This window comes from Macaca fascicularis, chromosome 4 (genome assembly GCF_037993035.2).
Source record: "Macaca fascicularis isolate 582-1 chromosome 4, T2T-MFA8v1.1".
Taxonomy (NCBI): domain Eukaryota; kingdom Metazoa; phylum Chordata; class Mammalia; order Primates; family Cercopithecidae; genus Macaca; species Macaca fascicularis.
This window is the reverse complement of record NC_088378.1, coordinates 139,341,525-139,362,205: the sequence shown is the minus strand read 5'-3', so window position 1 is coordinate 139,362,205 and position 20,681 is coordinate 139,341,525. Positions and strand designations below refer to the sequence as shown.

The 20,681-nt window shown below is 36.4% G+C and overlaps 1 protein-coding gene, 1 long non-coding RNA gene and 1 pseudogene across 2 annotated transcripts in view; 2 read left to right on the top strand and 1 right to left on the bottom strand.

Annotated features, from left to right (window-relative positions):
- The window catches only part of TSBP1 (testis expressed basic protein 1), a 63,443-nt gene extending 51,687 nt beyond the window's left edge, over positions 1 to 11,756 (bottom strand). Inside the window, exons 1-2 of the mRNA XM_045390638.2 lie at positions 10,186 to 11,756; positions 391 to 429 (exon numbers count right to left, since the gene is read on the bottom strand). Coding sequence (XP_045246573.2) covers positions 391 to 429; positions 10,186 to 10,327 — 181 coding nt within the window. The 5' untranslated portion in view covers positions 10,328 to 11,756. The remainder of the gene's footprint in view (positions 1 to 390; positions 430 to 10,185) is intronic.
- Positions 1 to 20,681, top strand: part of LOC135970654 (uncharacterized) — a 159,217-nt gene that overhangs the window by 77,446 nt on the left and 61,090 nt on the right. The window lies entirely within an intron of this gene.
- LOC123573198 (U6 spliceosomal RNA) lies at positions 12,452 to 12,551 on the top strand (annotated as a pseudogene).

Below are 20,681 nucleotides of genomic sequence, written 5' to 3'. Positions count from 1 at the left end.
TCAAATCCTTCTAAAGATTATAGATAATTTTCCCTGGCCCCAGAATCTTTTTCACAATTTCATTAATTAATCTAGTTTTTATTATAAGAATTTCCCCTTTGCTAAATGAAAAAATTAATCAGTCACTTATAGGATCTTGAAATCAGCCTCAAATTCCTCATACTGGTAAAAGAAAGAGAGAACAGTAAAATTGCAAGTTTTTCTCCTTTCCTCCACCTTTATGTGCCTTCTCACCACCCTCCCCATTCCTCTGGTAGCAGGCACATTGTAGAACATCCAAATCATTACACTTGGTATGCATGTATCAAAATATCACATATATCCCATAAATTTGTACAATTATTAGGAGTCAGTAAAAAAAGGACTGAGTTGTGTATATGGGAAACTTACAGAGAGGTTCTTCAATTGTTTTTAAACATTTTATACTACCTATAATAAAAATTGAAAAGTATATTATTAGATATGATTTAGATTAGACTTTAGACTAAATTAGATTTAGACTTTCAGAAGGCATGGAGATAGATAATCCCATTCCCTCCTCCTCCTCCCCAGGTGTGGTACAAACAGTCTTGAGGTTAAAGACCTGAGTCCCAGTTTTGCTATTCTTTAGCTCTGTGATTTTGGGCAAGTCACTAAATGTTTTGAACATTAATTTTCTCATCTCTAAAACAGAAGTGGTGTCCCCCATCTTACTTATATTGTGAAGTTGCAGTGAAAAATCAGGAGTAATAACAGAAAGGAAAGCTGAAAAGTTGTATTAGAAATGTTATGGAAAGAAATATTCAGTAACTATAAACGAATGAAATACTTTGGCAAAGTAGTAAGCTACTTTATTTTACTTTTTTTCTGCTTTATTTTTTCCTTTTATTTCTGACTGTCATTTGAAAAGTTCTGAGTCCTGACAGCAGAGCATTATAATGTGCACTTAATTGTGTTTTTATTTTTGATTTATTAATTTGTGTTATTTTAATCTTTAAAATAACCCTATCTTCTTGTGTACCTTAGTACCTTAATTATGTCATTTTAATCTCTCTTTTTTCTGTCTTGAGAAATAACCAATCATATTTTAAGATGTTGAAAATTTTGCAATTTTTTATCTTAAAATAATTGAATAATGTGTTTCCTTCTTTGTGTATAATTATTTTTCGCTTATTTGTTACATTGCTGTTTTGGGAGGGAAATGGTAGCTTTCCCCAGAAACAACAGGATCTACCCTCAGCATTTGGAAAGAGATGTCTGTTTTTCTATGTGGTATTTTAGGCCATTAATCACTGAACTGTCAGTTTCTTGAGAAGGTGAAGCCACTTCCACCACCAAATAAGGATAATTTTAAAAGGACAGTTTTCTATACTTAAGATTTTTAAGATTTAAGATATTAACCTATGTTAGGAGTGACAATTATACTTGAGTTATGCATATTTAATTTTGATCAATTAGTAATGACTATCTGGAGATGAGAAGAATTTTAGGATACGTGTGGGCTGAGCAGGTAAGAGAATCATGATCAATTATTGATGTCTGCCATAGGCAAAGGCATGAGCAGAAATGTAACACAGGTCATATATATTCCATTCCTGACCTAAAGTAATATGGAATAATGAGGAGAAAGGAATTTTTCTTTTCTTTTCTTTTCTCTTTTTTTTTTTTTGAGACAGTCTTTGTCACCCAGGTTGGAGTGCAGTGGCACAATCTCGGCTCACTGCAACCTTCGCCTCCTGAGTTCAAGGCATTCTTGTGCCTCAGCCTCCTGATTAGCTGGAATTACAGGCATGTGCCACCATGCCCAGCTAATTTTTGTATTTTTATTGGAGATGAGGTTTCGCCATGTTGACCAGGCTGGTCTGAAACTCCTGGCCTCAAGTGATCACCCCACCTCGGCCTCCCAAAGTGCTGGGATTACAGGCATGAGCCTCCGTACTGGGCCAAGAAGAGAAATTCTTGAACTGAGTATTTTGTGGTGTTTCCCAGCTGAAGACCAATAAGTGGGACAGTGAAAGGCATTTACTTGTTGCCTTACAGAGCAAAGAAGCAGATAAAAAAACTTAGGATGTACATATCCTGCCAAAATACTGAATATTATGTGTTTTGGATTAAGGACACGGTCTCTGTGGATATTCTTCCTAATGGGAACATCCAAGTTAGTTCGTTTAGAGAGTACCACATTTTCCATACCAGACAGGATTCCTCATTATCTTTGTGGGGATCACAAACTCACTTGCATTAAGGGGTCCAGCAGGTCTCATGATTGTGAATCTGCTAGAGTTATAAGGGATAGAGATGGTGAAAAGTCCATACCCTACTCAGAGGCATTCAAATTCAAAGTTTAATATCATGCCGTGCTGGCCAAACAAAACACATCTACAGGTGGCACTGGGCTACTGTTGGCTAATTTGGGAGCTGTATTTTCAGATAAGAAGAGATGATTTAAGTGAGCACCATCTATACTTCAGCAACAGTGCAGTTTGAGATCAGCATCATATGGGTTGTGGCCTGAGTCAGGATAGGGCAAGTGAATCCCTTTCTTTTCATTATTTTAAGGATAGGTATTGGTTGGGTCACATTTAATTAAAACCTGTGAGTAATAAACTTGTTCAGACTGTGAAGCATCTGGAAGTTTTGATGCCTTTTAGAAAAAAATAATGAAATATGATATATTTAATTCCATCTTTGAACAAGAAACAACTTTGCTAGTAGGAAATGTGACCCTAATATGCAACCACAAAAGTAAAAGTCAATATGAAAAATTTTGTAGGAAAAGCACATAGATCAGAAAAAAAATCTGTCCAGCCAGGGTTATCTGTTTTGGATTTTTTGCCGATTTCCTCACTTCTCTCTTCCTCATTCCTGTCACAATCTTCCCTTCATTTAGAAAATGTGTTCTTTTTTTTTTTTTTTTGGACAACCAATTGAAATCAGTCCAGAAGGTTTATTTAAATTTTACCTCTTTGGTTTTCCTCTCTTCTCCATTCATTTTTTTCAGCTTCCCTCACTTCTCTGTTCTTTTATTTTGAGATGGAGTCTCACTCTGTCACCCAGGCTGGAGTGCAGTGGTGCGATCCCAGCTCACTGCAACCTCCCCTTCCAGGGTTCAAGTGATTCTCCTGCCTCAGCCTCCCTAGTAGCTGGGATTATAGGCACATACCACCATGCCCAACTAATTTTGTATTTTTGGTAGAGACGAGGTTTTACCATGTTAGCCAGGCTGGTCTCGAACTCCTCACCTCAGGTGATCCACCCGCCTCAGCCTCCTAAAGTGTCATGATTACAGGCGTGAGCCACAGTACCCAGCCTCTTCTCTGTTCTTTTATTTGATTAATTTTCAACTAGTTGTTGAAATTAGTTATATAACTGACTTGACATTTTAATGAGAGATTAAATAACTTGCGTATGTTCAAACAAATAGTAAGTAGGGAACTGGGATACAACTCTAGTTAGCCTGGCTCTAGGGTCTGCATGCTGAACTTCTAGGCAATAGTCCTCTGTAAATTGAAAATAATTAACAAGCAAATTTATTTTAAAAGTGATTTTTAGTAGGTCTTATATTACTTTCAATTCATGGAGAAATAGTGTATAGTTCAGATTAGAAGTGAGCAATAACTTTTTTCTAAGCCCACAGTCAGAGTGTACAGCATAATTTCCTCCCTTGAAGGTAGGCTGCGATTAGAGAGGGACGTAGTTAGGATCTGTTTAAGATGGAAGAAAATCAAACCTGTTCTATACCTTAAAGAGAAGCAGTTAAAGGAAGGAAAATATTTAAAGGTGTAGAAGAGAGAAGCAATGACTTCTGAAGAAATAAGGGAGTGAGAGGTTGTGGTCAAAGGCAAGAATGAAGGAATTTGCTTAAGCAAGTGGGAGGTCTCATTGTCTTAGAGAGGGGGAAAGGTGATAAAGGTGGGCATGATCCAGTTAAGATGGCTAATGAAGGACAAGGTGGAGAATCATGAGTCTTAAGCCCTGTTACACTGACATAGCAGGAAACAGAAAATAGTTAAGACAGGGAGAAGTCCTCTGCCTTGTGTAGGAGCCCAGCAACATTAGATTTTGAAACAAAAAGGTAAACTTACTCTTGGATCCTTGAGTTGAAGCTAAAGAACAATAACAATTATTCAAGTCAGTCAAAAGTTTCAATAATCCATCAATTTTCCAAGAGTCTTCCTGGAAATAAGTCCTCCCTTAGGTTATTAGACTTTCCATTCCCCTGTAGGTAGGCTCATAAAGTGGTCACACTTGCAGGTGGTCCCATGTCTTTTCCCCCTTAGACACTATGCAGGGGTGAAAGTTACAGGGGAATATTCAGATTTACTATATTTCCAATATTCTGATTTCATTCACCACCTTTCTCCTGTCTTTTCCGTTTCTCCCTCCCTTTTTCTTTCATCTTTTCAGTTTGGAGAGTCTTCTTTCCCTAATGTGATAGCCTCAAGAACCAAAGAAAGGCAATATTACAAAGGTTCTAGTTTTATAAGAAAAGAACACCGAGATTGAGAAAGAGAAGGGCTGTGCCTAAGTATGCAAAAAATTAAAGGCAGTTTTAGCCTCCAGTTTTCTTCACTTTAAGTTCAGCACGTTTTCCTTCATATTCTTTACAATTTTCTCTTCTTTCTGGAACATTCCTTTAAAATTTTTTTTCTTTAACATACTGACCATCTTCCCTCCCCAACAGTTTTTTTCTGTTCTTTTTGTTCATCTCTAAAATGTTCCTCTTGTAAAATAACCTAAATTCTAGGGCAAGGCTTGTAGAAGGTTTAATGATATTAACTTTGATAGTAATTTGTACAAGCTACCATAGAATGAACCCTCACTATATTCAGTGGAGAAAGTCTGGATATTAGTCTTATTTGTCTTACATTGACTGTTAAATGACTATGCAAAGTTTGATAATTCTCACCATCTTTTGGAACTGCATTTAACTCATCTATGACAGGGTTTAATAATTTTTCTTCTGCTCAACTTTTATGATTCAATGAGGCTACATTCACAAACTAAAGCCCTGTGTTCTTGGGCCTTTGAGCCTTAGGGTACATTTTGGTAGGAGAAGCAAAAAAGGCTGACTTTCTAGAAATAAGGCCTGCCTAGAAAGAGGCAAATAAGGAGGACGAGGTCCCTAGACAAACAAGGGTTTATGGTACTGAAACCACCAAGAACTTGCTCAATTCCCTTGTAAACTGTGTTAAATACCCACATCTCTAAGAGCACATCAATTGCTTAAAAGCATCAGCGTTAATCCCCCTTTGAAAAGAAGATCAGAAAAAACATCCCTCACACTACCTTCCCCAGGGGGCATCAGATCCTCTATGCCAGCTGTAGTGTGATTTTTTTCATGGATTGTTTAGGCATCTTGTACTCTGGTGGTGTGGCCAAGGCCCAGAATGACATGTAGGACTGACGATGAGCAGAGAAGGTGATTCCCTTTTCCTTTTCTTCTCAGCCTTTGTAAAGGTTGAAACTCTTAAGAAAACTTGGAAGACCTTAGTCTTTTTTTTTTTTTTTTTCTGGGACAGGGTTTCACTCTGTTGCCCAGGTTGAAGTTCAGTGGTTCTGTCATAGCTCACTGTAACCTCTCACTACTGGGCTCAAGTGATCTTCCCATCTCAGCCTCCTGTGTAGCTAGGACTACAGGCATGCCACCATGCCCTACTAATTCTTTTAATTGTTTTGAAGAGACAGAGCCTCACTATGTTGTCCAGGCAGGTCTTGAGTTCCTGGCCTCCAGGATCCTCCTACTTCAGCCTCCCAAAATGCTGGGATTACAGGTGTAAGCCACCATGCTTCGCCCTTAGTTTTTTTTTTTTTTCTTTTTCCTCTACTTGTTTTGAGGAGGTGGAGGACCTTAGGCTTGATTAAACTTTCCTTAGTTTCCCTATGTACTTCCTTCTTATTATCTGCTTGCTCTCATTTCTCTTTCCTAAATTAGAAATAGAAAATAAACTGAAATATGATTCCTGGAGTTGGCACTGAGGAATAATAATAAAAATCCACATCAGTCTGAGTTAATTGGTTTACAAAGTATACAATTCTCACCGAAATCATTTTAGAAAGGGGACCCTTGATTAGGTCTCATTAAGTACAATGGCCCGTCAACTACTAGAATGCTTGGGTTTGAATCCTGGTTCCCCTACTTACTAGCTGTGTTACTCTGCCTGTTTTTTTTTATGCCTAAGTTTATTCATTTTAAAAATAGAATTTATAATAATATCTACTTCCTAGGATTATTATGAAGAAGTGTTTAGGACAGAGCCTGGAGCATAATTCTCAACACATATTATTATATCATCATTTCAGATTGCAGTCCTTATCTGTTTATACATGTATGGGTAATGGACCGCAGCCTCCTCTATCTTGGGCACTATGCTAGTTCTAGATTTTCAAAGAAATAATAGGATCAAGTCCTTTGAGGTCCTGGTTTGAGAGGCCCTTTCTCCAGTTACCACAGTCCAGTGAATTGCCTATGAGAATTATCTCTCAAGAGGGCCTCATCCATTCTTTAGGACCACATATCATCTTGAGCTTCAGGGATGAATAGCTTCCTGGTGGGCCTATGCATCTTTCAGCTAAATACTCTATGTAACTAATTACTCATCATCCTCTGAGATTAATCCCCAAATGGGTCACATCCTCATTTAATTTACTGACCATCTGAAGATAATCCTCATCTTAAGGATGCTTATTATCATAATGCTTTTTTAAATTCCTAATTGGACGTTCCTTCCACCTCTCCTTACTCTCTAAAACACACCATGCTGTCAGAAATTCATATCAGCAAATTTTCCTATATCTTGAACTTCTCCAAACGTTTTCTTCACCATCTTGCTTTAATATGCCTGACTGTCCTTTAAAATACTGTCAAGTATTTTAAATATTTGAGGTGTTTAAAATATTTTTAATTTAAAATATTTAAATTTTAATAGATTAAAATTTAAAGGCTGGGTGCAGTGTCTCATGCCTGTAACCCCAGCAATTTGGGAAGCCGGGGAGGGCAAATCACTTGAGGCCAGGAGTTCAAGACCAGCCTGGGCATGATGGCTAAACCCTGTCTCTACTAAAAATACAAAAATTAGCCAGACATGGTGGCGCACACCTGTAATCCCAGCTACTTGGGTGGCTGAGGCACAAGAATTGCTTGAACCCGGGAGGTGGAGTTGCAGGGAGGTGGAGTTGCAGGGAGGTGGAGTTGCAGGGAGCCGAGATTGCGCCCTGCACTCCAGTCTGGGCAACAGAGTGAGATTCTATCTCAAAAAAAACAAAAACAAAAACAAAAACAAAAACAAAACTGTATCTCAGATGTTGCTCAAAGGACACAAAGTTTCAGTTAGATAGGAGCAATACATTCAGGAGATCTTTTGTACAACATGGTGATTATAGTTAATAATGTGTTATACTTGACATTTGCTAAGAGTGTGGATTTTAAGAGTTCGCTCCACAAAAAGTATGTGAGGAAATGGATATGTTAACAGCTTGATTTAGTCATTCTACAGTGTATACATATATCAACACATTATGTTGTATACCATAAATATATACATTTTTGTCAATTAAAAATGATAACATTTTTAAAAAACCATGTCTCTTACAGCCCTCTTAGTGATTTTTTTTTTTTTTTTGAGACAGGATCTCACTCTGTCACCCAGGCTGGAGTGCAGTGGTGCAATCACAGCTCACTGTAGCCTTGACCTCTTTGGCTCAAGCGATCCTCCCACTTCAGCCTTCCAAGTAGCTGGGACCACAGGTGCACGCCACCATGCTGGCTAATTTTTTATTCATTGTAGAGAGAGGGTCTCACTCTGTTGTTGAGGCTGTGACGTCTGGTTTTTTGTTTGTTTGTTTGTTCGTTTAGAAAAAGTCCATACCCATATACATGCCTGAATGTAGGTAAATGTCATTTTTGCTCCCCATTGCTGTTTCCAAACAATATCTTCTCCAGTAGAAACCCCTGTTGTCTTTGAAGCAATATGAGACTTTACTCTGTACCTCTCTCCTTGTTGCTATCATAAATAAATATGATGGTCATTCTCTCCCATTTCATTCTCTACCAGAAGACAGGGTTGCCTTTTTACAGCATAAATGTGGCTTTATCCCTTCCCTGATGAAAACAATGGCTTATTGTGGTGCTCAGAAGTGTTCTCCATATTTTATTCTAAAAGACTTTTTGTGATCTGGCCTCTCCCTACCTTTCAGACTCCTCCACCATCATTCACAACTGGCTTTCAGCAATCTCTCATACAAGCTACTCTTCTTCCCCTTTCAGGAACTTGGTGTTCTTTCTGCCTGAGATACTCTTCCCTAAGATCCTCCTGTGGCTGCCACCTTTTCACCATTCAGTGTCAGTTCAAATATCTCCTCAGGGAAATTTCTTTCCATCTCCTAGCTAACGGCCCTCACTTCTTGGTCCTGCTGTATCATATTATCTTAATTTGTTTTCTCCGTAGAATGTACTATGATAGTCTAATAATCATGATAGGAATTAATCTAGAAAGGGAAATTATTGTATTTGTTTGCTTACGTGTTTATTTTCTGTCTTACCTCACTAGAATCTATGCTGTCTATGAAATACTTAGATTGTCATATTGACAATACTTATATTGTCTTAGGCATAGCAGCTGCAATGCTCGAAATTTCCCCTTTGGAGGGTTTTTATGGCAAGCCTGTCTCACATGGGTCCTCTTCAGATTTTGCTGGGTAAATTGAAGATTTGAGTTTATTGTTTAGCATGTTTCAACCCCCAAATATTTTACCCTTTCTGTAAGTTAGATGAAAACAAACCAATACTAGATAAAACATGTTTTAATCATAGAAGTAATAAAATATTGAGCTTAATAGCTTTCTAAGGGCACCTGTTAACAGTTATATATACACTAAAACAGCCTTATTCATGGGATAAGGTTATGGCACAGTATTGGATTAGCACACTAATTCTGATATTTTATATTAATTTACATTTTAAGATTTTCAAATTACATTTTAAAAATTGAAGTAATATATTTTTAACATATGCATAATTTTCTAAATTCCTTGGAACAAACATTTTGTTTCTAAAGAATACTTTGGATTGGAAGAGTAAATATATTTAATGATGTCCTGGGGGTAGCTGGACAAGCTCAGGACTTGGAGTCCAAAGCCCAGTGTTTACAACCTCAGTTTTACTCTTTTACTAGCTATATGCCTTTGGTCAAGTTAAATAATATCTTTAAAATTCATTTTTTCCTCATGTGTAATATCTGTAAATAGTCAAGGAACACGACCCACTTTAATTACAACCCTCTCCTTGTCCCCTACTCCCATTTCCTGGTCTCTTCACAAACCTCTTCTTCCCTCCTATTCCTAAGTTAATGAAGCTATTACTGTTTTGCTGAAACTATGATTGCCAGCTAAAACCATTTTAATCCTCTCTTTATTCTTTAATCAGTGGACTTCTCATTCTTTGAAGGTCTCATTAATTTTAGACAAAACGCTCAATGATGGGGAAGGAAAAGGAGGTGAGGGACAAGAGCTCAGCAGGGTTAGGGAATGTTCTTTAGTTCTGTGACACAGCAAAGAGACTTAGAATTTGGAAATATGAAAATTTCCCCCTTGCTCTCCTAAAAATAAATACAAACAAAAAATTCATATGGTTGTCTGGCTCAAAAACTATCCATTTCTTTCTTTCTTTTTTTTTTTTGCAGGAGACAGGGCAGGGATGAGTATCGGAACCAAGAATACCTGGGAGCACCAAACCCTTAGTGTCAGTTGCAGCTCAGGGAGATAGGGAATTAGCCATCTCTTCCATTGCTGCCAGCCTGACTTGGGGATGCCTCAGGGAAGGCTGCTCTTTCCGGCTAGCCATGCAAAGCTTTGAAATTCTGAGGACACAGCTAATATCATTTATCCCTCATTCTATATTATCTTCATCCTCACCTTATTTTTCTTACTAACTTCTTGCTCTCATCCTTCTTTATTTACTCTGTTTTTCCAACACTTCAGGTTTGGAAATTGCTCTCTTCATGTCATCATAATAAACCACTAGAAACTTGCATTTACTTTTGACTGATTATTGAGGTGTCTGGTTATGGAGAACAAAGAAATTGGATAAACGTGAAGTTCAAACTTCTGCTGTGCTTCAGTGAAGAAGTCTGGGAAGTTTAGGAAGATATCCTCTTGATTAAATGGGGCTAAATGTCAGCAGAATTGAAGACAAGTAAAGGAACTTACCAATACTTGATCGAGACAGTGCTAAAATAAAACACATCAAAACAAGAATGAGTTCTGTTTGTCCCAGGGAGAACTTAGATGCCATAGACACTATATTGCAGAAAAGTTGTGGGAAAGAGGATAGAAATGAGTCACAACTCATTTCCTGTTATCAATTGCAATGCAATGTGGTGAGCAGCTGGATATCTACATATGGACTGAAATACTTTTGTGGTAAGGTGGGACTACAAGATCTATGCAACCTATCTTTCAATTTTGGTGAGTAACAGAATAAAAATATTTTTGGAGATTGCTAGCTTCTCAATCTATGGACATTTTTCTGTCCCTATAAGTCTTCTTTCATTGGTGATTCTGCTGCTTTGCTCTTTCCTTCTCTACCTTTCTTTCACCTCTTCCTCTCTCCTTTAATTTTCTTTTTTTACCTTTGTTCGAAAATATTTTTTGTTACACCAAACAATTACCACCTAACTGCTTCAACAGGGATTTCCACTTTCCAAAATTCACTTGTGCCCTATGGAGATGAAGAATAGCAAGAGACCAAAATCAGGAAGTTTTTGAATAATATTAGAAGCTAAAGAGTCAAAGTAGTGAAAGTATTTAGAACCTCAGGGCCTACTGAAAGGGTGCTTGCTATAGAGGGGGATATTTCATCCTCTCCTTTAAGTGACTACTCTGAACACGGTAGTTTTTAAAGTTTATAAAGTAGAACTGAACTTGAAAACTAAAAAGAGAAGTAATATATTTAAGAAAAATATATCAAGAAGGAACTCATATTCTTGGTAATGAATGAGAAGTTTCACCACCCATGTGATATCTTATTGGAGGACTGAGTCTTAAACACCTGATCACCAGCAGAAATCAAGGCCACAGGCCTCATGCATTGTAAGAACCTGGGATTATCTTCCTGTTTAATGTGTTAGGTTACATGGGAAAAGGGAATTAATATTGCAGATGAAGTTAAAGTTGCTAATCAGCTCACCTTAAAGTAGGGTGATGATCTTGGTATATCTGAGTGGGCCCAATATAATCACAAAGATTTTTAAGAGTGCAAGCAGGAGACAGAAGAGAGAAAGATAGAAAGAGAAAGAGGTATTACGATGGAGGAAGGGCAGAATGATGTGATGTGAGGACTTGATTTATTTTTGTTCACTTTGAAGACAGAAGAAGGGAGCCATGAACCAAGGAATGTGGTCAGCCTCTAGAAGCTGAAAAAGCAAGGAAACAGATTTGTTCCTAGAACATCCAGAAAGAATACAGTCTAGCTGACAACCTGATTGTTGTCCAGTGAGACATATATGACAGATTTATAAACTATGGAATTGATAGATAATAAATTTGTGTTGTTTTAAGCCATTAAGTTTGTGGTAATTTGTTAGAGCAGCTGTAGAAAACTAATACAACATGGTTAGACTATTTCCCCAGAATTCCCTTGTAGTTAGGTGTGGCTATATGATTGAGTTCTAGTCAATCTAATGTTGTTAGAAGTGATATGAAAGTCATCCAGGCTTGTTTATAAAGGAAATCTAATATACCAGCAGAAGGTAGGAAAGAAGATTTAAAAATGAAAGAACAAAGCATAGTACTGTAAGTGGAAAACACAATATAAATTGGAGACATTGGCTGGGCGTGGTGGCTCACACCTGTAATCCCAGCACTTTGGGAGGCCAAGGCAGGGGGATCACAAGGTCAGGAGTTCGACACCAGCCTGGTCAATATGGTGAAACCCCGTCTCTACTAAAAATACAAAAATTAGCTGGGCATGGTGGTGGGCGCCTATAGTCCCAGGTACTCGGGGGACTGAGGCAGAAGAATTGCTTGAACCCGGGAGGTGGAGGTTGCAGTGAGCTGAGGTTGCGCCACTGTACACCAGCCTGGGTGACAGAGCGAGACCCCGTCTCAAAAAAAAAAAAAAAAAAAAAAAAAGAAACATTTAGATAAACATATAAAAATTCACAATATAAAATGAGTTACCTTCATCTATTAGGGAATGGAAAATTTTACATTGTTAATATGAACAAAGTCAAGCAATATGCCATTTAAAAAAGACACAAGACAAAAACAAACTCTTAAGATTCAAAATAAAAGGATGAAAAATATGTATAATAGGAAAATACTAATTAAAACAAAGTTGTTAGAACAATGTTTATATCAGACAGTGTAGAATTTAAGTCAAAAAATAGTCATGAGGATATGAGTGGATATGAGGACATGAGTTTCAGCAGCATTTAGAAGTTACTTAGATATTTATATTAGAAAATAAGAGCGTCTGCTTTGTCAGCATATATCCTAAAATTGGAATGATGCAGAGGTTAGTGTGGCCCATGTGTAAGGATGGCACGCAAATTTGTAAAGTATCCCATATAAAAATAAAATAAAAAAAGAAGATAAGAAAGTCTGGAAATTAATTAAGTTTCATATAGCAAGCTAGAAAAAGGAACAAAAATAAAGCAAAAGTAAAGAGAAGGAATTTTACCCATAGATATACATAGCCCAAGCTATGACAAGAAAATGGTTTTAAGAATTGGAAAAGGAAACTCAAGATTATCAGATTTTGCAGTTGACATGATGTTTTACATATAGAATTCAAGAGAATCTAAAAGTTATTAGAACTCTAAGAGCACAGCAGGGTGGCTAGATACAAAATCTACTCTCAGATATACAGCATATAACTTATATTCCAACAATAATTATTTGTAAAATCCACATAGAGAGATAGTATTCACATCAGAAACAAAAAACAAGTATTTGTATAAGAATTAATCCAACAAAAGATATGCAAAACCTTTCTGAAGAAAATTATATTACATTATTGAAGGGTATATGAGAAAATTTGAATAGTAGGCAACCATGTTAATGCATGGGAAGAACTGATTTTACAAATTAATCTACCGACTCAATGAAATTTCAGTGAAATCCTAATATGACTCTTATGGATCTTGAGAAATTATACAATTCTTGTGTAAGAGAAAAGGTCGAAGAATAGCCAACACATTTCTGAAAAAGAACAAAGATAATGTGCTATTTTTAAATAATAAATGTTTTACAGTTTTAGTAGTGAAAGCAATGTAGTATTGGTTCAGTAAAAGACAAAAGATCACTGGAACAGAAAGTAAAATTCATGGAAAAACCAAATATATAAGATGAAGATGGCATTACAAATCAGCAGAGAAAAAACACACCAGTCAATAAATCTAGCTGGAACAAGATGAGAAGAAATCCATCTAGTTGGTTTTCCAGATGAGCGGAAAATTAGATCTCACCTGTATTATTTCTGAAATCACTCACCAAAACCAAAAAACAATTAACAAAACCCCATTTGGATTAAAGGCCTATATGCAGAAAGGGAAATTTAAAAACTATTAAGAGAAAGTATTAGACAAAATCTTTGTGATACCGAGGTAAGGCCAAACAAACAAAAAAGGAGAAACTCTAAAAGAAAACAAGAGATTGACAAATTTTATTACAATAAATTGTGTGGTGTTGGGGGAGAGTGAGTGGAGGCCTTCTAAAAGTCAAGAGACACCATAAAAATTTAAAGCTAAGAGATAGAATTGGAGGAGATAATTGCAAATATTTAACATAACATATAAAAGTTGATCTTTCATAATAATAAAGAATTACTACAGATCAATAACTGATAGATAAATGAGTAAAGTAAATGAACAAGCAATTTATGTAGGGTGAAACCTAACTAGCTAGTAAGCCTATGAGAAGATACTCAATTTCAGGAGTGAGCAGGGAATGCAGATTTTAAAAATTGTACATGTATTCAAGTGCCAATAATAGAAAAATATGACAAAATCTGGGATTGTTACTAATGCAGAGACATTGGAAACTTTTATTTGTTTCTGTATGCCTCTATGTAACTACCAAGGAGCTTAATTCATTAATAGCTAGTAAAATTTAAACTATGCATAAATTACATAAATGCTCATCTACAATGTGATCACTAATCCTACTTCAGGGTATGTACCCTGGATAAACTCTTTTCCATCTACTTAAGGACTATCTTTGCAGCATTATTTGTGATAGCAGAAACTGGAAACATTGAGAATGCATCGGTAGGAGAAAATAATAGAAAAATATTGTATATTCATAGGGTGGAATATTGTTCAACAAAGTGTATCACCTGGATTTCAAAATTACATTTTGAGAGAAAAATGCAAACCACAATGATACTATCAGACAGATGCCATTTTTTGTAAAATTAAACATCTAAAAAATAATACTACATTTTGTTCAGTGATAGGTAGAGACTATAAATATATGTAAATAGACTTAAATATTTAAAGTATATTAATAAGCCTTTGGGAAGAAGGGAGTAGAATATGTCTATAATAAGTTGAGAAATATGACAAGAATATTATCAATTTGTCACATGTAAGGTGTGGATATACAAGTGTTAATTATTTTTATACTTAATTTTAAAATCTTTCTTAAAAGAGAAAAAATACAGAAACAATATGGCTTGCAAACCAGATGACAGTAGAATTGAAAGAAAACCACAAAGCACTTACCTAGAGAGTTGGTTGATGGTGCTAAAATACACACACAGAAAACATGAGGTGAATCATGAGAATTTGGATCCCTAATCTTTGCATATCAGCTTCAGTTGCTGTTACCCCCTTCTCAGGAGTTAAAGCCTAGGCCCTGGGAGTCATCACTGATCTGGTGATGGGTGCTGATGGCCACTCCCACCAGCTACTGCATATGCTTTCCATCTCTACAAATGGGTTTAATTTTTAGTAGGCAGATGCCATTCCTACTGCCCTAATTCCTCCCTCCCTTTTTTCCCTCTGTATTTTCTTCCCTCTGTCCCTTTTATCTTTATTACTTTCCTTTTCTCTTGCTCATCACTTCTTCTATTGTTTTCCTTTTCTCCCAGCCAGATCATTCTAAACCAGCACTAGAAAACTTTATCTATTGCTTAGTATTCACATGACTTGACATATGACAGGATTTCTCTTTCCTCCAAAGCGTTTACAATCTAGGGAAATGTTACTAATGGGAAGCACATTTTTGTTGAGAAACAAGATAATACTTACTGTAGTCTCCTTTGGATCCCTCTGAAAACACAAACGAAAGGAAGAAAAATCAATTTGGATATTCTATTCCTGTAGTTTTGGTATCACTACAGAGAATTACCCAATCAACACCCTCAAATACCCAGTTAGGCAGGAAACTGGAGACAAAATCTCCTCATGGCTGAATTTGTAAGTTTAATGACATAAAAAACCAGACAAAGATTAATTAAGGTAAATACAGGTAGTGAGAAGAAATAACAAACTATGCATGCAAACATTAAAACAAAGGAATATAGTTATAAGGTAAGTTGAGGTCAAATAAAAGAAGGAATGGTAAAATATTTACTCAGCTGATTGAGAATTCAAGTTCAACGACAATATGGCAAATTATAATGAATACAAATGTGTATATTGATTGCGATTGAATGTGCATCCTATGATCTAAGACTTATTTCTTAGTGATGTCATGGAAACAGACTTTCTAAGAAATCTGGAGACAAAGCAAATTACATGAAAAACTAGTCATCACTGTTGTTTTCATGAAAGTGTAAAAGCAAATAGTAATATTGATACTTTGTAGTTGATTTAAATTATGTTGAATCATAATATCATTTGATATTTTACTAAAGTATAGTTAAAGATCTACTTAGAAATGTAAAGACAATGATTTTTTTTTCAGCTTCTTTTCTGAAAATGAGTGCTCTTCTTCCATATTTGGTAGTCATTCTGGTGGGAATCAAGTACAAAACACATTCTCTGTTTTATAATAATGTTACTTGTTTCTCATGGTTCTATGGGGATTTTAAAAACGGTGTCTCATGCCTGTAATCCCAGCACTTTGGGAGGCCAAAGTGGGTGGATTACCTGAGGTCAGGAGTTCGAGACCAGCCTGGCCAACATGGTGAAATCCTGTCTCTACTAAAAATACAAAAATTTGCTGGGCATGGTGGTGCACTCCTGTAATCCCAGCTACTCGGGAGGCTGAGGCAGGAGAATTGCTTGAGCCTGGGAGACGGAGATTGCAGTGAACCGAGATCATGCTGCTGCACTCCAGCCTGGCCCACAGAGCAAGACTCTGTCTCAAAAAAAAAAAAAAAAAAAAAAAAAAAAGGAAAATACATCAAGATGTTAATAGAGTTGCCACAAAAATGAAAAATAACCATTGAGATGCTGAACACTTTAATATGCTGCACTTGAAATTTGTTATAAAAACTTTCATGTGCTGCACTCACATTTGCTAGAAAAATACTAAGAATAAATTTAATTTCAAAACAATTTTGGAATAACCATGGCAGCTTTTATACGTGATGTATTTAAGTTAAACTAAACTTTGAGTACTAAATTTCATGTGCCTAAACTAACATAATGACCTTACCTAATGTTAATATCTTCCTGCCAGCAGATCTCTGTAGTCTCAAGTTGACCAGTACATTTATATTCGTATGTTTAGAAATAATAGAGGGAAGACTAGTAGAGCTTGGCAACCTAGAAACTTAGGATGACTGAGATTTATAGGTTATGTTAGGGGGACTGAAAAGTCAGAGAAAGAGTCATTTGGGTTTATGAATTTTAAAGTGTGACTTATTAAAACAGCAATAAAATGTTTACTGATTCAAGTTTTTCCCTAAAAATGCAAGGGAGCCCAGATTAGAAAGATACTAAGATTGTAGGCTGTACACTAAAGATCTGTAAACAGGAAATTAAAAATTAAGATATTACTAAATTATATAAGAATAAACTCTCTGCCTAAAATTTGGAATTAGCCAATTCTAAATTCCTATCCAGGTTGTCACTTGCAAGTCCTGTGACCTTGGGCAAGTCATTACTGTTTTTTAAGCATAAGTTTCTCTTATGTAAGTTAGGGATAACAATAGTAAATCGCTTTCTTCATTTAAGAGTTACTTATTAAGGATCTCCCTGACTGTGGTGAGGAGAATAGACTATAAGAAGGCAAGAGGAGTATCAAGGAAACAAGGTAAGAGGCAAGAGATATTGGTGTTAGGGCAAGGATTGTCATGGTGGTGGAAAGTGGTTTGATTTGGAGTATAATTTGAAAGCATCGGAGATGGGATTTGATGGTGGATTGGATGAAGAGAGTAGGAAAGGAGTTAAATATAATTCCAAGGTAGATAGTCTGAGCAATTAAGTGAATACAGGTGCCAGCACCAGTGGATAGAAGGGATTAGGGCTTGGGTTTTAGACATGCTGAGAGTGAGATGCCTTTCATGTATCTTCAGGACATGTGTGCTATGATTATACAGGTTGGTTCACCACATAAAGGGCTAAGGGAATTGACATCCCCAGCAGTGTCTCTGGGGTGGGGCTGCATTCACCTGGAGGAAGGAACACCTTTTCCTAATATGCACCAAAGCAACCTGTAGGCTACTGGAGGCCTTGGACAGCCAGGGAGGGATTTTGGGGTAGTTCATCTTTGTGTGGTTGACAGGGTTGTTTCTAGATATTAAATATTAATAAAATGAAAAAAATGCCCACCAGAGTGACTAACACATAATAGGTGCTGAGTACATGTTAATTCTCCTCCCTTCCTATGGTGTATAGTTTTATTTATTTTTTTTTCTGTGTACCCTTAAATTCCTAACATTGAGGTAGCTTCTTGCACTGGTTAAATCTGGTGTTCTGGTGGACTGTTACTGAAGAGGTTTTTTCCCAAGAAATCTGAGATGTAAATGACAACAGTAGACAACAGCAGCACTTCTTTGTACCCTTGGAATTTTATTGCACACATCATACCTTAATGTGATGAACTTTTAAGAATTTATTCCTTGATTTCTTAACATGAATATTAAGAAAGGCACAATGAGTAGTTAGCATTTGTGAGATCTGGGATGGTGAATTTCTCTTGACTACTCAGATTATTTTTTCTTTTCTTTAGCTTTATTGAAGTGTAATTATAAAAATTATATATATTTAAGGTATACAATGTGTGATTCTAATATATGTATACATTGTGAAATGATTGCCACAATTGAGTTAATTAACATATCTACCCTTTCACATACTTACTTTTATTTTTCATTTTGTGATGAACATATGTAAAACCTACTCTCTTAGTAAATTTCAAGTATGCAATACATTATAGTCACCATGCTGTACATTGGGTCTACATAATGTATTCGTCATAAAACTGCAAGTTTGTACCCTCTGGCCAACTTCTGCCCATTTCTTCCATCCCGCAACCTCTGGTAGTCACCTTTCTGCTTTCTGAGTTCAACTTTTTAAGGTTCCATATATACATGAGATCATGTAGCATTTGTCTTTCTGTGCCTCGCTAATTATACTTAGCCTAAGGTCTTCCAGGTTCATCCATGTTGTCACAAATGGCAAGATTTCTTTTTTTTCCTAAGGCTGAATAATATTCCTGTGTGTGTGTGTGTGTGTGTGTGTCTGGTGTGTGTGTGTCTGTGTATACATTTTCTTTATCCATCCACTGATGGACACCTAGTTTATTCCTGTATCCTGGGTATTGTAAATAATGCTGCAGTGAATATGGGAATGCAAATATCTCTTCAAGATAATGATTTTTATTTCCTTTGAATATATGCCCAGAAGTGGCATTGCTGAATATATGGTAGTTCTATTTTTAATTTATTGGAGGAACCACAATACTCTTTTCCATAATGGCTGTATTAATTTATATTCCTCACAGCAGTATACAAGGGTTCCCTTTTCTCCATATCCTTGCCAACACTTGTTATCCCTTGACTTTTTGAATGCATCCTAACTGGTGTGAGGTGCATTTCCTTGATGATTAGTGATGTTGGGCACCTTTATATTTATTTATTAGTTGGCTGTATGTCTTCTCTGAGACCACTAGAGCTACCTCTCATTCTTATTGGAAGTCACTAAAGTTGTCCACAACAGGTCGACCAGCTACACTGGAACTATAAGGTTATGAGATTGTGGATGTGGAAATAATTACACACACACACACTCTACAAGTTTATAGATCCCAGAGAGTTGAGGAAAGAAAAGAGAAAGTAACTGAGTCACTTTGCTTGCTGTCAACCCTGTCAACCACACAAAAATGAACTACCCCAAAATCCCTCCCTGGCTGTCCAACGCCTCCAGTAGCCTACAGGTTGCTTTGGTGCATATTAGGAAAAGGTGTTCCTTCCTCCAGGTGAATGCAGCCCCACCCCAGAGACACTGCTGAGGATTTCAATTCCCTTAGCCCTTTGTGCAGTGAACCAACTTGTCTTTAGGTCCTTAGTCCATTTTAAAATCAGTTTGTTTGAGCCGTATTTTGAGTTGTATCTTGCTTTTGAGTCGTATGAGTTCCCTATATATTTTGGATATTGCTGTGGTTTGAATGTCCCCTCCAAAACTCATGTTGAAACTTAATCCTCAATGTGACAGCATTGAGAAGTGAGGCCTTAAAGAGGTGATTATATCATGAGGGTTCTACACACATAAAAGGATTAATCCACTAATGGATTAATGAGTTGTCACACAAGTGGAACTGGTGGCTTCATAAGAAGAGGAAAGACCTAATCATAGCGTGTTAGCCACCTTGCCATGTTATGCCCTGTACCACTTCAGGAATCTGCAGAGAGTCCCCACCAGCAAGAAGGCTCTCACCACATGAGCCCCCTCAGCCTTGGACTTTCCATCCTCCATAACTGTAAGAAATAATCATACATTTCTTTTCTTTGTAAATTACCCAGTTTCAGATATTGCTATAAGCAACTGAAACAGATTAAGACAAATATTAACCACTTATTCAGATATATGGTTTGCAAATATTTCCTCCCATTCTGTGAGTTGGCTTTCATTTTGTTGATTGTTTCCTTTGTTGTTCAGAAACAATTTTGTTTGATGAGATACCACTTATTTTTGCTTTTGTTACTGTGTTTTTGGTGTCATATAAAAAAACTTGCAAAGACCAATGTCATGGAGCTTTTCCCTGTTTCATTATAGGAGTTTTACGGTGTCAAGTCTTACGTTAAAGTCTTTAATCCATTTTGAATTGATCTTTGTGTATAGTATGTGGTAAGGACCAATTTCTTTCTTTTTTTGCATATGGATATCCAGTTTTCCCAATAACATTTATCCTTTCCCTACTGTGTATTCTTGGTAACTTTATTTTCTCTCTTATTAATTTTCTGTGTGGATGATCTATTCATTGTTGATAATGGGTTACTGAAGTCCACTACTATTATTACATTGCTGTCTATTTCTCCCTTCAGTTATGTTAATATTTGCTTTATATATTTAGGTGCTCTGACATGTGCATATGTACTTAAAATTTTTATATCCTCTTGATGAATTGGCCCCTTTATAATTATATAATGACCTTCTTGTCTCTTGTTATAATTTTTGACTAAAAGTCTATTTTGCCTGATATAAGTATAGCCACCCCTACCCGCTTTTGTTTTCCATTTGCATGGGGCATCTTTTTTTCATCCCTTTACTTTCATTCTGTGTGTATCCTTAGAGCTGGAGTGTGTCTGC